Source organism: Cinclus cinclus, chromosome 3 (genome assembly GCF_963662255.1).
Source record: "Cinclus cinclus chromosome 3, bCinCin1.1, whole genome shotgun sequence".
NCBI lineage: Eukaryota > Metazoa > Chordata > Aves > Passeriformes > Cinclidae > Cinclus > Cinclus cinclus.
In genome coordinates, this window is record NC_085048.1 from 84,621,160 (window position 1) to 84,638,315 (window position 17,156).

General features: G+C 38.0%; 1 protein-coding gene across 1 annotated transcript in view; it reads right to left on the reverse strand.

Annotated features, from left to right (window-relative positions):
- Positions 1 to 17,156, reverse strand: part of RBKS (ribokinase) — a 69,407-nt gene that overhangs the window by 18,065 nt on the left and 34,186 nt on the right. Inside the window, exons 8-9 of the mRNA XM_062489023.1 lie at positions 12,169 to 12,260; positions 2,344 to 2,532 (exon numbers count right to left, since the gene is read on the reverse strand). Coding sequence (XP_062345007.1) covers positions 2,344 to 2,532; positions 12,169 to 12,260 — 281 coding nt within the window. The remainder of the gene's footprint in view (positions 1 to 2,343; positions 2,533 to 12,168; positions 12,261 to 17,156) is intronic.

Consider the following 17,156-nt stretch of genomic DNA (forward strand, 5'->3'; position numbering starts at 1 on the left):
TCACTACAGATACAGGCACATAACCTGCTCTGGTTGTGCCTGGTCCCTCGAGATGCTGAAGTTTAAGGTAGCAACTATTTTTTTAATATCAAATGGCAGGCTAAGAGCATACACATGAACAACTCTGAATACCCTGTGGGTAGGTGGCTACCTGGTAAGCCACCTTACAAGTTTGATCCTTCCCCTGGGGAAGGATCTACTGTGACGTGCCTTGAAGAAAGTAACATGTCCTACTAGAATGTTTAGTGCTTATTTTAATAACAGTGCAATCCAGGTTAGTTGAGGATGCCATTTATTTTGTTTAGTGTTTGTAAAGGTTGCTTTAAAACCACTTGCTTTCAGGCAAAGTGATAATCAGGCTAAGCACTTTAAGACTTTTATAATGGAAGGCCAACACACATTTTTTTCATTCAGGCTGCAAGAATAAACCAAGCACAGCTGTTTTACTGAAAACAACCCACTGGTATTTAAGTAGATTAACAAAATTAACTGTGAAAATCCTATGCTATGTGGAAGCCAATAACCTGTTGGCCACAAGGAGGCAGGGCAAGGATTTAGTAAATGAAAAGAAACTGCTTTTATTTAAAATAAAAATATTTTTTTTTAAAAGAGGAGCATTACATCCATTCAGACATGAAACTACAAACTGCTAGGCAAGATAAAAAGCATTTTTCATCCACAGTGTGTGGTTTCAGTATTGTTGTTTTATTCCAAGAGCTCAAATCTTTAAGATATCAGACAATAGCTGATCTGGAAGCAATTTTATTCTTTTGAAGAAGCAGATCACACATATTTCTTCAACATCACTTCTGTGTGATAGAGAAAAAGCTCTAACAGTAAGCTTTGATAGCAGCAGTGGATTTACCACCTCAGAGCAAGAAGCCATACTGCCAGGTTTACAAGGTGTTGCTCCCAAGCTAATAAATCCTGGTTCTGGACAGCTTTGGGAGCTCTGCCTTTCACTTCCTTGGCACTTCTAATTCTGGGCTAAAAGCAAGCAGAGGCAATTTGGCACCTGTACTGCCCTACCAAGAATCTTATGCAGAGGACAGTGATGTCTCCTTCCCCTAACTAGAAATTTAAGACATTCCAAAACCAGTACTAACCCAACATCAGACTTCTAAATGACTAAGAGGAAAATAAAACCAAAGTATCACTATTTCAGAGTTATATAGAAAAAAAGATTACAATGAAACAACACTTTCCACACAATCAGAATATCACAGTCCAAACCTATAAGTGATCTTCTGACTGAGATGAAGTGACTTTACTCTTAGCTCTGATACTGCATGTTACTGACCTAGGTAATTTTAGTTCCTTGTGCCTCTGTTTTTTCATCTTTTAAGCAGTTGCTTCTCCTCTTTGTGAATCAGTATGAGGTCCATGGATAAAAAACATGCTACAAGAACTAGTTGTTATTAATGCAATTGAGATATGGAATGTACCAGATGGTAAAATCTCCAGGATTTTAATGAACTATTGTAACAGAACATATGTAATATGACGTTATTATAACAGGCATTTAAATGTATAGTTAGTACATATAATGTGACCTGCTCTGCTCTCAGTAACTCCACTGGAATTATTTTGGATTTATGTCAGATAATACTAGGAACAAAATAGCCCCATATGTGCAGTGTGGTAAGGTTTTTACAGCAATGCTATCTTAACTATTGCCTGTCCTGTTTTTCTCTTTTGCTGGGGGTATTGTATTTTGTGGTTTCACAGAGCACACTTTTCAGCATATTCTGGGCAGGAAGTAAAGAAGTATCCTAATGTCAAAGATTAAAATGTGCCTGACCAAGTAACCCTTACCTAGCATCATGAAACAGTCACCGTGAAGCAGCAAGAACTTCTGGATTTTTCCACTATATTCTGTAAAAATTATATCTTTAATCACCTTATGCTAGACTTGGTAAGTAATTCATGCTTTTTCAGAAGAATCAAACATTTGGTTTCAGACTGTGAGTAGTATCTCCATTCTCTCACAGTGTTTGAGTTCTAGACAAGATGAATTAAATGAACGGGCAAAGGTGAAAAAAACAGGACTGCAGCTCAAGCCAGTGGCATCACACACTGCAGTCAGAGACAGGTACTTCAGTAAAGGAGGAACATGAGGACACCTTTAGTATGTGCAACAGTTCTAGCTCATCTACAGATACAGACTATAAAACTCAGGTGAATTGACATTTAATATATGAGACACTAGAAGCAAGATATAAATTTCACATCATAAATTATCCTTTGTACTAGTGCCCAAAGATCTCGCTGATTACTCACTGCTTTCTCCTAATGCTTAAGCAGTCTTTTCCAAAGCAAGACAGTTAAACCACAAAAACGTACCGTAGTGTCCACAGCCCTGACCTTCCCAGCAGGAACGTGCTTTGGAATGGGTTCGTCTCCTGACATCATCATGCAGCCTTCTGCTCCAAGAGTAACAATTACGAGCTTGCACCCTCTTTCTAACAGCATGTGTCCCACCTTTTCAGCATCTTCAAGGTTGCCAACTGGGATGCCCGTTAAAATTTCTGCCTGGAAAACAACCCACGCAAATGAAAATCATAATCTGACAGTATTCATTTTTGGACAACAGTTGCATTTGAAAATTTATTTAGTATCTCTTAAAAATGTGTATTGTAAGATGATCATGAAACCACTTCCTACGCTGATATTCAGCTGTGTCTTGCTCCTTGCTTGTAATCAGTGTGTACTTCAGGCACAGCAGACTAAGAGGGAGCAGCATAGGCAGAGAGACACAGCAGGTGTGGGTTCTGTTCCAGCTTCTACAGCCTACCTGGCATACAACCCTTCGTAAAATCACATTTCTCCCACATGCCTCAGTTTTTTCATCTCTGAAATGGACACAGTGACACAGTCTTGGCAAAAGCATTTTGTGGTTTAATGTGAAAAAATGCTACAAGTCAACTTGGTCACTATTCTTGAGGGACATTTATCACTAAATGAGAAACTTTTAAAACACTTTTTAAAATTCTCTGTGTTCAGCTAGAGGGACATCACAAAAGAAAATATCTTCCAGGAAAAAAAAAAATTGCTCAACTTTGTTTGAGCACTCTGTTCAGTTTAATGTTTATTTTTGGATGAGAATACCTAAAATTTATCTGAAGCCCTCTTTGGACAAAGGCCCATTAAAAAATTATTATGTATTTGGTTACGGCCATGTCCATAGGCCTCTGTCAACTGTGCTGGCTCTGTACAAACGCAGTTAAACTCTTCTTCTAACTGACGGTAAGCTTAAGTAAACTTCTCCCAGCTGGGTCTTAAAATTAATCCCTTCTAGTTCCACCCAGCTAAGAGCAAAACTTTCCCAAAATCTGCAAGGAAGACTTCAGAACCAAACATTTTCACCACTTCATACATTTTCTTGATGGCATTGTATTATCAAGTGTAATGTGCTTTTTCTCTTCTTTTTGGAAGGAAAAAGAACAGGAATGAAACAGGAAGAAAACGAAGAGAAATTGTCTTTTCCCTGAAACAGTCTACCAGGCACTTCTCCTGCATAATACTGTATGCCTACAACTATAAGTAAACACATTGCATTTTGCTGTCTTTACTAAATGTTGTCCTGCTCGCCTGAGAAAAGGGAAGCCTTACTGTAGTTTGCATTACAAGGCTGCTGCTGGATCTTGAAGAATGCAGTCTGACGCATTTTCAGATGACTGCTTCATAGCCGAGCATAACTTCACACTCTAGGGCTTACTTTCAGCGGAAAACTTTCTTTGGAACCTATTCAGCAGCTACTCTCCTGACCTTTGCTGCATGGGCAGCTCAGCTTCTTGGGAAACAGCTGCTGAAATATTTCAAACTACCTTCCTCCGCATGACTGCAGCTTGCATTCAGCGCTCGCGGTTCCTGATACAGCAAACTGTGAAGTGCAGTGATTACACGAGCGGTTCCCGGAGCGCCGGCCGTGCTGCAGGGAGGAGAGGGCGGGCGGGCACCGGGGACGGGAACTCCTCGAGCCATCCACAAGCCAGCCGCCCCCGGCTGTGAGTCAGCGCCCGCCGCTCGCCACTGTCATTTCCTGACTTCCAGCCTGACCCAGGCGACAGCAGCCACCCTTGGGCTCTGAAGGGCCGCATGGTGCCAGCACACTCCCTAGAGTGTACAGGTTCGCTTGCAGAGCACTTAATCGTTTTAATGTTTAAACACACGCGACCGAGTCCTGCAGTCCGTAGCGAGACAAACGCACGAATTGTATCAAGCGCTCCTGATGCGGTCACTATAAGGCAGAGCCTGGTGCGGCAGGACTTGGTTGTCACTGCGCGCTGCAGGGACAAGGCGTGGTCAACACGTACAGGCAATTTAAAATTCCTTTTTTTAAACCACGCTGATCCCAGACAAGAATATAGTAAGATCTAAACTATAAGAAGGCAACTAAATCTGTCCAGTTTTCTCTTTGGCACGCCACTATGCTGCTCAGACTTCTCCTGCAGTGTAAACTATTTAAGCATATTATACATACTTCAGTTTTTAAAAGGCTATAAAAGTATTTTCAAGTAAGAAATTTTTTTTTCAAAAAGTATCTCACAAAACCTTTTGAGTGTATCTTCTTGCAAGGTTTCCACAAAACCAATTCACTAATAACAGTTTCAGAGTAACTACAGATAGATGACATATAATATTAAAATATATATGTTCACTCTATTCAAGTGTCTAAAGAGTCCCAGCCTCTTCATGAATTTTAATACCTCTGGAGTGGGAACTATGTATTCATATATTCAGAACAGCAGGTACACTGTGTTACAAGAATAAAAATAATTTAAAACAAATCCTTGAATGAAACAGGCATACTGATTTTTCAGAGCACTGTATGAGGGGCAATAATTCCAAACATTCTACCTCTGTTACAAAGTCTCCAGGAGGAAAGTGGATTTGGTTTTGGTACAGTAAACCTAGTATTAGTTTATTTACCTGGTATTTATACTTCTGCAGGCTGATGAGCAAGGTAAATAAAGTATTTATATATAATAGTCTTCCTAATGAAATGCACAACAGGTATGCTTAGCGATAAGACAGTACTCCTCTTTGTGCTTCCCATGCCCCAAATCAACAGGATTTTTTGGCTTGAGTGGCAAAAGAATTGTTTTGGGACAGATATTTGTAGAAATCTTTCTTTTCATCTTTACACTGCTTATACCAATAAACAAAATTATTTTGAACAGACAGTCTGTATAAAAGTAGATCTTAGGCTGCTTCAAACCACTATCATCTAACTCATCTACAGCAGGATGGTACAACTAAAAAACACTGGAACAAGCTGGAAGAGCCATAAAAGCAGCAGAAGCCAGACAAATTCTGTGCCAATGATTAGAGATTGCGGTAAATGTCAACTGATGTTAAATACTGTGGTGAGTTTTTAAGTTCCTCCCTTCAGTAGAATCTTATTTTAAAAACAAACTGTGGTACAATTGAGGGAAATAACTAATGGTTATGTAAAGAAAAAATTAAATAACAATATTAAAAGCCCAATGTGGACATTTGCCATCATACTGTACAAAAGAGCAGCAAATGAAGAATTTTATTTTCCTGCAGTCTCATAAAACTACTCAGTTAAATGGAGTTATTAAAACAAGACGACATTCCACACAATTGCTGTCAGAATAAACAATGGATATTATATTATTTATTAATTATATAATTAATCTACATACTATTTGCACAATTTTGTTTGAAAGACTGGTAGAAAAATTTAACTAAAGCTTTTAATTTCATAGATATAAAGGTTCTTGGCCATAGTCTTTATTAATCTTAGTTATGTCTCCATCTCTCTTTAGACTGTGGAGTCTAGTCATGGTAAGATGACATAAACCAGAAGTGCTACATAAAAGAAAATGACCCTGCTTTTTCCCTGCCACTCTTGTCCACATGGCCCATTCTCTTGTGCCAGAACAGCCATTTGTGTGGCCTGGAAACAAAATGGATTGCAAGGCAGATCTGAGTTAAAATTAACACCACCCTGAGTCCCACATTACCCCCAAAACTCGATCCCAAACAATTAACTTATTTCAACAGCAACAGTAATTTACACTGGCTAAAACTGAGAATGATCCTAGCATACAAGCATTTGCCAGTGCATTTGGGGCAGCCACTTCCACGGAGATGTTCCGGATCCTCTGCTTGGCATTTGCAAAACCAAATCTGAAGCGTCGTATCTAGTTTTGGGAATGCTGGCACAAGTAAGACACTGACCTACCACAGCACACTGCAGTGGAAGGCCATCAAGACAGTCAGAGGACCAGAGACCAGGACATACAAGAGGAGGCTGGGAGAAGCAGGCTTGTTCAACCTGAAGAACTCCTGGCTAAGGGGATAATCTAATTGCTGTCTAGGGCAATTTAGTAGGTGGGTATAGAGAAGATGAAGCCAGAGTCTTCTTGAAAGTGCACAGGGATAGGGCTAGAGACAACAAGCACAAACTAGAACATGGGAAATTCCAATATTAGGGCAAGCTTTTCACCACAAGGATGATGAAGCAGTGGAACACGTGCCCAGAGGTCACGCAGTCTCCAGCCTTGGGAGATTCAGAACTTGACAGGACAAGGCCCTGAGCAATCTGTCCTAAATTGGACAGGCTTCACCAGGCCAGGGTGTTGGACTAGTTGAATGTCCAGAAGTCTGTTCCTAACTTCCACAATCCTCTGATCCTCAGCAAATATAAACTGGTGAAATAACAAGAAGTATTAATTTTTTGGGGAGCAATCTATTATTTGGACTGGGTTTTGTGCACCTAGCACAATAACTACTTTGCAAGTGTTGCCAGGTACTCCTGGAAGAGAAATAATAAACATTAACAGGGAAACTGTTCCAGTTTTAAGGCCAATGCATCTAAAACTACATATAATAATTTAAAATACTTTAATACTTTTAATTTCAAATATTTAAACACAGTAAGTCAGTGGGCTACAAACTCGGCCTTTACCTTAGGAGATTTATTTTGATAATGGCAAAACAAGAACTCGATCTCATTAATTCTAACACATGTGAACAGTCCCCAAGAAGTAGTACAACAGATTTAGTGTATAAGAAATTGCAAGGTCAGGCCACAAGCCAAGCTAGTTCCAGTTGTTTCAAGTTATAAAATTTTTACATACACACAGGCAGAAATACTTATCGTGCTAGAATAATTAAAAACTGATTGAAACTAACTGGCCTGAAGCTATTAATTTCCCTCCCAAAAGTAACATCTTTCATTTTAGACTAAATATGGGAAAATTCTTAGTTTCCAGCAACTGATAAAATGGAGTTTAGAACAAAGATGGAAATAAAACATACTGTGAATTGCTGGCACACTCTATGTAATGGCAGAATAATAGCTTTCCATTATTTAAAACACAAAAGGCAAATTTAAGACATGTTCTTAAATATTTTATTTCTAAAGTACCTGGTTTTGTTTTGACTCCTAGAGAGATCAATTATATTTTCTTAAGAAATTTTATTCTTAGTATTAATGTCTCTATATTAATAAGCAGTACCTTAAGTTTTCTTATCCCAGATTACAGATAAAGTTTTATAACATTCATATTCTCTGAATCTTGCAAAAGGCAATAATATCTCTTGATTATGGACATAGGAACAAATATTTATTTAAAAAATTATCTATCCTCTGTTAATAGATAGTAACACTTAAAAGGAAACAGTAGGAATGTATCTGTTTTTCTGTGTTATTTTTATACATCTTACAGCTTGAACAAAATTAGCTATTAACTTGTATTGCTTTCTAGTACTGAAGCTCTGAAGTATTCTGCTAGCATTTAATTAAATCTTTGCAAGGCTTCTTTAGATCAGAAGTCTGATACCCATTTTACATTAGGGAGACAGTAGTTCTCAATTTTGCATTAAAAATAGCTTGTCAAACTTAGTAATTTGCTGTAACCATTCAGTTGTTCTTCTCCTGAAGGACTCCTCAGTATTCTTTGAACAGAGAAGCAGCTGTTCTTCAAAACATTTAGGATCAAATTGAAATTGCTGATGTGCAATATATTTAGGTTCCTAACCTGCAGGGCTGTGTAACTGCATGCACACGCTAAGAAAGAAAAACAACACATGAACTGTAATGACATTGTGGTTATGCCTAGAGCCATCTGCAGCAAGGAATCACACAAATACGCGGGGAAAAAAAAACAAGTATTCCAAAGAGCTTGTCTTGCATAGGGCTGTCTCTTTTCCAACATTTATAGATGAGTGAAAAGAACAACCATTAGTTTTCACCAGGATGACATTGGATACATTTATTTTTCATTAGAAGAATTAAGGGAATGGAGAACTAGCACATTCCTGAACAAACCTCAGGGATTAGGCTGTGCTACATCTGGGAATTAACAAACTAGTCTCAACAAGTTTGATCTTTCTGGGAAAAGATAAAACTGAACTACAGGCTAAGCAAAGAAAGAACTGATAACCTTGCAAGATTTGTTCTGACTCTTTTTGTTCATGAACCACATAAAAAGAAAGTAATGTCAGACATAAAATCCCCTGTTATTGCAACAAGCAAGAGTGAAAAGAACAGCTTGTGAAGAGCCTTCTAGACAAACTAATGGTAGATAATTCACTGATAATGTAATTTTGTTTGCTTCTCTCTAGCACGTAAATCCATAAGAACAAGCTGTGCTGTTATACCAGATACTGCATGTGATTTCATTAAATTCTAAAGCATTTAATAAAGAATGGAAGATAAAGTGTTGATGCTGTATTTGATATCTGCATGTTTGAGACAACGTCCCATAGCTGAGACTATAGCTGACATTTTTAAACTTATTCTGTGACAAAGGCATTGCAGATCAAGACTTCGACCTTTAGAGCTGTAACAGAAACTTCTGACTCAGTAATAATTCAGCTAAACACTAGGACCATCCCCTTTTTCTCATCTTTAATAATACAAACACTTCATACAGTCTATGAGATGTCTTAAACTGTATGGCTGGTGTTCTGTTTGACAGCCAACATAATTTTCTGTTAAAAACATACTGCTCGCATATTATCCACAAACGACAGGATTTTATCATTTAAAAGTACTTCTTGGTGAGCAAGAAAGAAAGGGACATTATGATAAAATTGTGATAAATACTTGTAAATGTAAATTACTAAGAAAGGCAAACCAAGCAATAAAAAAAATCTGTGTAAATTCAATCTTTTCTGAGAACACACATCTGTGTTAAAAATAATGTTTTAGAAGTAGTTGAACTGGTAGCTCCAAATAATTCATCTTCAACCAAGGTGATTTATTAACTATTTAAAAGACTTAGTAAAGATAAAGCAGACATACACTTTTTTTTTTTCCCCTTACAGTAGCTAAAAATGCCAGATTACAAAAAAATTATTCCAGAAAGGGTAAAGCTGGAACATAAATAGGATTTCGGCTAGAAGGAAGACATTTGAGAATTAGAAATGCCAAGTAGAAGAGGCAATGGAGCTGGAACAGAACATCTCAGGAATGCAGTTGTAAGCAGGACATTCAATAAATTTGACCATGAAGAATAATAATTTTTAAAAATCAAAAAAAATGACCATAGTGGCATAGAGAAAAAGTCTATCTTACTCAAATGCTCTTTTCTGACTGTAACTGCCAGTAAACACTGTGGGAAAAAAAAACAAAAAAAAACCAAACGAATAAAAAGATCTTTTCCCAGTGTATGCAGTGTATGTTCAGGATCACCAGAGTCTTAGGTACTTCCTGATTTAAAATGATGATGGAAATGCATATGTAGTTAGTTGAATGGATAAAGTTTTTAAAAATTAGAATTATCTTTAAGATTTGTAGAATTAATTTGTTGCTTTTAAGTGCCATGCAGAGATGTGACTGCTAACCTTTATTTGGGTATGTAAACATTTATCTGTATATCAAACTTCTCAAGTGTATTCATTACAGAGATGTGAAATTTTAAAAAGTCATGAAAGAAAACAGAAAACAGATGGTATACGAATATATAATTATTTCTAAAAAAAACTACTTTCAAACTTGTGACATAAGAAAAACAAATGCTTGATTTTTCCTTTTTTTTTTTCCTCAGCAAAAAGAAGGGAACAATGGCAATAGTTCATCCCTAAAAATCAATTCAATACAAATCAGACACAGAGAGAATGAAATAAAAAAAATTGAATATTATATTTGTGCTAATATAATCAATTTCATTGCAAAGTTTCAAAAGATTGTTTTTAAAAACAAAGGTATTCATGAGCCATTATTGCTCCAGAATATGCTGTAGAAGTCCTACACTTGGATTCATGTTTCCATGATATGGCTGGCAGGAACTCCCATATGTCTAGCATTTCCATAAATTGAGAAGAGATGAGCCTCCTCAATATCACAGAGCATACTTCTGTGCCTGACCTTGCATTCAGTGATCCTTGCTATCTTCACATGGTAATTACTTTTTAAAAGAAAATAGCAGAAAAGAATGCAAACTGTACCCCCAGCTCTGCAGGAAAAGGTAGATGAGTGACCAGGTATCTATTTTAATTGTACACCTGCATTTCTTGTTCTCCAAATAGAAGCAATTTTCTTTTCTCCATGTGGTGGTAATAATAATACCCCTGGACCCAGCAAGCTACACTTCTCAAAGAATGCCTCTTTCAAGACTGTCCCCTAGCAATAAAACACAACAAAAGGAAAACTTTAACATGTGCGTTAGAGAGAGAAAAGTCAGGAATAGACAAGTAATGAGAAACAAAGTTTTCTTTCTAACATATGGGGGAGAAATTTTTGCAGGGGAAAATAATTAACAAGTGGAATTATGAAAAAAGCAAACAACGAATGACATTTACTAAACAGTGGCAGAGTATGGATGTTCTCAGCCCAAAATGTGAGCCACTGCACCATTTAGCCAATCCAGAGGCATAGTCCAGGCATAAGAGCTTTCTGATAGCATTAAGAAAACATGATACTGGTGTTCTGCGAGTCCCCAGAACAAGAATAAATACTTTGCCTTAGCATTCTCTTCATCACATAGAATTGAATTCTGATATCTGTTGTACAGTGTTTGAGCCATAAATTGTAACACTGCCAGTTATCCTGGAAACTCTGGCTTCCAGAGACCTGAACAGCCATGGCATCTCCCACCTTGCTATTTTGCTAATTCTTGAATTCTCAGGAATATGTGTACTTGGCACATAGCAAAATATCCCAGAATAAAATTTAGATGACCTTTTGAGTTACTTAGGCTGATCCTTAAATGCTAGAAGACTCATGGACTGAGAACTGATATAGTTTGTGACAGGGTTCAATATAAATTTCAAAAGAGGGTAATTAAGTCTTCAAAAATTTACACTGACAGACATTGTCATCAGACAGTAAATGCTACAAGTAAGCAGGGCCATGCTCCTCTCTTAGTTCTTCCCCCTCCTCTCCCCACAAAGGGATCATGTTCATTGCAGAAATCACGTTTCTTAGGGATAACTTTAACTCTGACCAAGGCATGGTTCCTATCCACTAGGTTACTTCTGCCACATTCCTGATTATATAAAGAGGGTGAGGGGAAGGAACACAGCGTGCCTAATGCTAATAAGTAGCAAATTTAAACAAAGGTCTTATGAGATGAGGTTAATTTGTCTCTTGTGACAAAACCCATTTCCTTTGGAGAAATAACACTTGAATTAGAAAAGAGAGGGAAAAGAGGGGGGAAAAAAGAAAAAAAAGGAAGTTATACAGTTGAAAGTGAGAGAAGATTCACTGAAAACAGATTTGACAGGAAGAGGCATATGAAGCTACTATTTACCATCAAGTGCAGCAAGCGTGCATCACCTCCTGGCAAGAGAGTTTAAAACTGTCAGAACGCTATGGTTAATGCATTCCTGCTAATCATATCAAGGGACCACAGAACAAGGAGAAGGAACTATTTTAATATTTACCACTCAGTGATAACATTTAACAAGTCTCCTTTTATGGATGTATTTTGCTGATCTACTTGTAAAGAAGGCTGGACCCAACTTTCCTGCTCCAAACAGCTAATTTAATTTCAAATGCAAGCTCAAGTTATTTTAGAATATTCCTCTTGCTGGTTAGGTCAGGAATCAAACCTGTCACTCCAAAAGTCCTCTGTAAGAGGAGCATAGCTCAATTTTCCTGCTCCCTATGCTGCATTTCTGAGAAGAGTATCCTTCTGAAATTTTCCTGCTTAAGATTCCTTCTTTGACATGACATATGACCATTACCTCAGTTTCATTGCAGCAGAAGATATCAGAATAGGTATAAAACTGTGGATCTAGGTCAGCAAGGGCTGGAGCTGGATTAAACAAAGTCTTTACTGGAAAAAAAAAAAAGAAAAAGAAAATCTAAACCTGGAGTGTTCTAGATTAATAAATAATCACTTGAAAGACCACTGCATTTCAATCACAGACCCCATTTATTATTAACGTGCAAATTACTCTCAGTTTCTGCATCCTTATCTTACACAAACGCTAAAAGCTTTGTTTATTATATTAAAGTTCCATTCCAATTCTTGTGCAGGCACCTGTTATGATGGGAACATGACAGAAGAATAACAGAAAAAAACCCCAAGAAATTATTAAATTAAATTTTTTTAAAAAAGAGAAGACTTAGACATTAATGCAATTTGTTTAACTGATAATGCTTGTTCCATGATATTAGTAAGTTTTACGAGAACTGATTAAGTTCTAGAATTATTCAGTGTCGTTATCTGAGTTCTGTACATGAAGAATCACGAGTTATGGAGTAATGAAGGGCATGTCCAGACAAGGAGTTAAATGTGCTTCTGAACATGTTACCTAACTTGTTCCAAATGCCACATTATAAAACTGTAGAGTAGACAAGGCACTGTATATTTTTAATATGCTATCTGGCAGAGCTAAACGTAAACTTAACATGTGGTAGAATATGTTAGTTAACTTTAAGCTGTAGTAGCCTAAGGCCCCTTGTAGCAGCAGCAAAGGTTTGTCGTGAGGACAGTGTAAGTGACTTACTCACTGTTAACACAGGAAGTCTGCAGCCTTGGTTTTTCACTTTGCCAATTCTATGATTAATACTTGTGTCTTAACCACAAGGCCATCATCTTAAAATAAAGCTCACACTCTTACTTCAGAAATATTCCTTATAGTCAGTGATCAAGTCCTCCAATTTGGATGCCTAAATTTTCAGTCCTAGACACATATTTAGACTGTAAGCTATAGTATATGATAGTCAGACACCCTGAACATCTCTGAATCCCAGTTAATGCCCTGACAGACAAAGATGCACAGAAACTTCTGAAATCTGAGTACCAAGAAGTTTAGGTGATTTACACTTTGGAAGTTTAGCCTTTGACTCTACAACTTTATCGTACCTCTCCACCTGCCTCATTAAAACCAGTATTAAAGTGACAAAGACTTTTACTCAGAACTCAGAAAATGCCAGGATTAGGAATTCCAATGAAATCTTAATTTGGTTCCTTTATATTATTACAATACAGTATGTATTATAATAAACTCTTTAATTATATGATCACATACCACTGCAAACAGCATGTGATCACATAATTAAAGACTGCAACATAATACATATGCAGAAAGGAGACAAATTAAGGTTTCACAGGCAACCTTAACTCTTGCATTTCCTATTTTCTTAACTGCAACACTAACTAAGTTTCCTTAAACATAAAACTTTAAGGTATACTTTCCTAGGTAAAACAAGCAGCACATACTGGAAAACAAACTGTTATGTGGTATACTGACATATGCATGGGTCAAGAGCAGCACTGGAAGTGTTCCAGTTTGGGTTTTAAGTAATACAGACTTGTCATGAGCACAATGTAATACACTGCTATTAGTTTTCTCCCATATTTACTATCTGCTGAGCATGGGGGGAGATAGAGGAACCCTAGGATCCTCTTTCAGGTTGTGATGAAGAGCATGGCTTTTGAACAGGATAATCTGTTTGGTCCTCCTGAGGAACTTATTTTCTGCCCAAATTCTTTCACAGAATCACAGAATGGCCTGGGTTGGATGGCCATTTCCCCTTGTCCTGTCACTACATGCTTTGTAAAAAGTTTGTCTCCATCTTTCTTGTAGGCTCCCTTCAGGTACTGGAAGGCTGCAATTAGGTCACTCCTAAGATTTTTCCAGGTTAAACAAACTTCATAAGAGAGGTGTTCCATCCCTCTAAATGTCTTGCTGACCTCCTCTGGACTCTCTCCAACAGGTCCCTGTCCCTCCTGTGCTGGGCCCCCAGAGCTGGGTGCTGTGTTCCAGGTGGGTCTCACCTGAGCAGAGCAGAGGGGCAGAATCCCCTCCCTCCCCTGCTGCCCACGCTGCTGTGGATGAAGCCCAGGACATGTTTGGCTTTCTGGGTTGGCAGTGCCCATGGCTGGGTCTTATCTCCCCAGGGCTGCTCTTGATCCATTCAACCCCCAGCATGTATTGATACCAGGGCTGCTCCATCCAGGTGTAGCAACTTGCACTTGGTCTTGTTTAACCTTGTGAGATTCCCGCAGGACTACTCCTCGAGATTGTCACTTCTCTCCCTTTGCCAAGATCCATTCTCCACAATGAGTTTTTATTCTTTATGCCTCCTTGCATAGGAACTACACAATTGTAACCTTTTTCACTCAACTTTCACCACATCATATGTCTTTATGGCCTACAATTCCTTTTTCCACTTCCAGTGCCCACAGGCTTCTACATGACTCTCCCTCCATATTCCAATCTCTATTCAACAAATCCTAATCTAAATGCCAATTTTGCTCCTCTTTCAGCATCTCCTTTCATTCTTCCTCTGCTGCCCCAAAAATCAAGTAAATCTCTCCTACATTTCCTTTGCCTGAAATCAATTCTCCATCCCCAGCATTCCTGTCTAACTTTGTCTCTTCTGTAATGAAACTGAGCAAGCACTTGCTCTCTGCTTCCTGGGTCTACATCAGATCCTTAACACTATAAAAGAAGTTGCCTAAAACCAGATTCAGGAATTACACTGGAAGTCATGCTGCCCAAATGGACAAGTGCCTGTATGGACAGATGCTCAGGAGAAGCTAGCTGTGAAGCTCTTAACAATTTTCTGATGTCTGTGTGAAAGGTACTTATTTTCCAGAGGTCAATAATACAGTTAAAATCAGGCAGGTTTCCATAATGTTGTGAAGGCTTATCTTTAAAAGAAAGCTCCCTTGCTATTGAGTCCTAAGAAAATTTTAAGGTAGCTGGTACTTATAATTCAAAAGCTAGGGTAGGGTGGGAGGCATTTTCCATTGCCTGGTTTCTGCAAACACAGTGCTTCAGCAGAAATCACAAAGAGTTTAACCACAGACAAACAGCTGTTATGAAAAACTGTAGCCCAAAATTAAAAGCTTGAAGCATCCGAAAAATAGATCTGTTTCTTGCAAGTGACATGGAACCTTTAACTGAGGATGCCTCCAGATTGTTCTTCATGACAGTATTAATATGCTGGGCATTATCAGCCATCTTTTATGGAGTCTGACACTAGAGAAGCCCAAAACCAGAATTTTGAAAGCAGCAGTAGCTTCTCACCACCAACCACTAAAACCCTTTAATTGTCAGGTTTCCAATCGGGTTTCCACTACAATTTATACCTACTTCATATAGTTATTCACAACACTTCCTTCCTTCCTTCCTTCCTTCCTTCCTTCCTTCCTTCCTTCCTTCCTTCCTTCCTTCCTTCCTTCCCCATGATTGTCACAAGAATAATGAATCATCACTGCCAAAATGAGAGGATGTCATGACATGTACCATGACATGATGAGATGTCCCTCTCCAGCTTACAGACCCAGATGACCTTCACTGAAGAGAAGCAAAGAGTTCTTGCCTGTCTCCATATTCTTTCTCTCTTTTCTTTATTTCTTTCAGTAAGAATGAAGAAAAACAAGCAAAAAACCCTAACTGAAACAGAGGTTTGAGACATCTGGGTATGCATCTGTTTTACACAAAAACAGTCAAGTGAACATTCTAACACGAAGTGCTACATAATACATGAGGGTATTGCAAGCTAAAAGAAGAGAAATTGCATTAACAATTTACTGTTGGCTACAGATAGGTTTGTACAGTGCTACAGACTCAGCTGTTTACTTAGATTTGATGGCACATGACATTGGAACATGTGTAGCCTATTGTTTTAAAGCAGAAGCAACCAAACTTCCCCGACAGAAGAGCTGCACTAAGATAACACACTGACAGCACAGAACTATAGCTGGCCCACAGTTAACTACTATCTTTTCTTGATATATTGTGCTGTCTACAGTTGCTAAGTGCTTGCATGTCTGTTCTGTGTATCAGGTTTGAATTTTTTCAATTGCTTTTTAAAAAAATCTTGTCTTCTGTCACAGGCTGGCATCTTGCCATAGGAGGGTGACAGAAGTGTGAAGCATCTTGCCAAAACTGTTCATAGAGTTAGAAATAGACAAAATAAGTCACGGATATTGATTCATGATTCAACTAGAGTCCATTAACCATTTCATTAAGAATGATATTACATATTTTCATAAAATGTAATGGCAAAAATATAGTGCAACAGGTGCATAAGAGCCACGGTGCAGAAGATGAACCGGAGAGCCCACAATTCCAGCGTGCCATGATCTACTGGAGTGATCCACTGGAGGTAGCCCTGGGCCAAGCTTCAAGAAAATAGTAAGTTCTGATCCCAGTTCTATCCCTAATCTGCTGCATGACTGACTATGCTATGAGCTGTCCCCTCCCAGTCTGATCTTCTGGATAGAATGGAAAATATATATATATTTTTAATCTCATATAGATGCCTCTCTTGCATAATTATTTACTTAGTGTTCAAATACTGTGGTAATTGTGCTTGAGTAACTGAAAGCATTACAGGCACTTAAAGAACAAAAACATTATGTTGGTAATGAAACCCCATCCTGTTCAAGCAAAATATCAGCTTTCATTTACGTATATGCTACACTGAAGGAACAATGCCCTACATTTAAAAGTATAGTACAGTAACAATTTTCTAATAATTTCACAGACCATGACTGTGTCTATGCAATGGCATTATGCCCAGTCACACTCTAAGAATTTTGGTTAGGAAGAAAAAGCTTTTTTTTTAAAGGATGTCAACTACTACACAAAAAAAAAACCACAGCCATACCTACTGCTATGCTGGGAGAACAGGAGCGTAAGTCTGGTTTTGAGGTAATTTCATTCATTTTCCTGTGTGTGTAACTTTACTGACTTGCATTCATTATGCC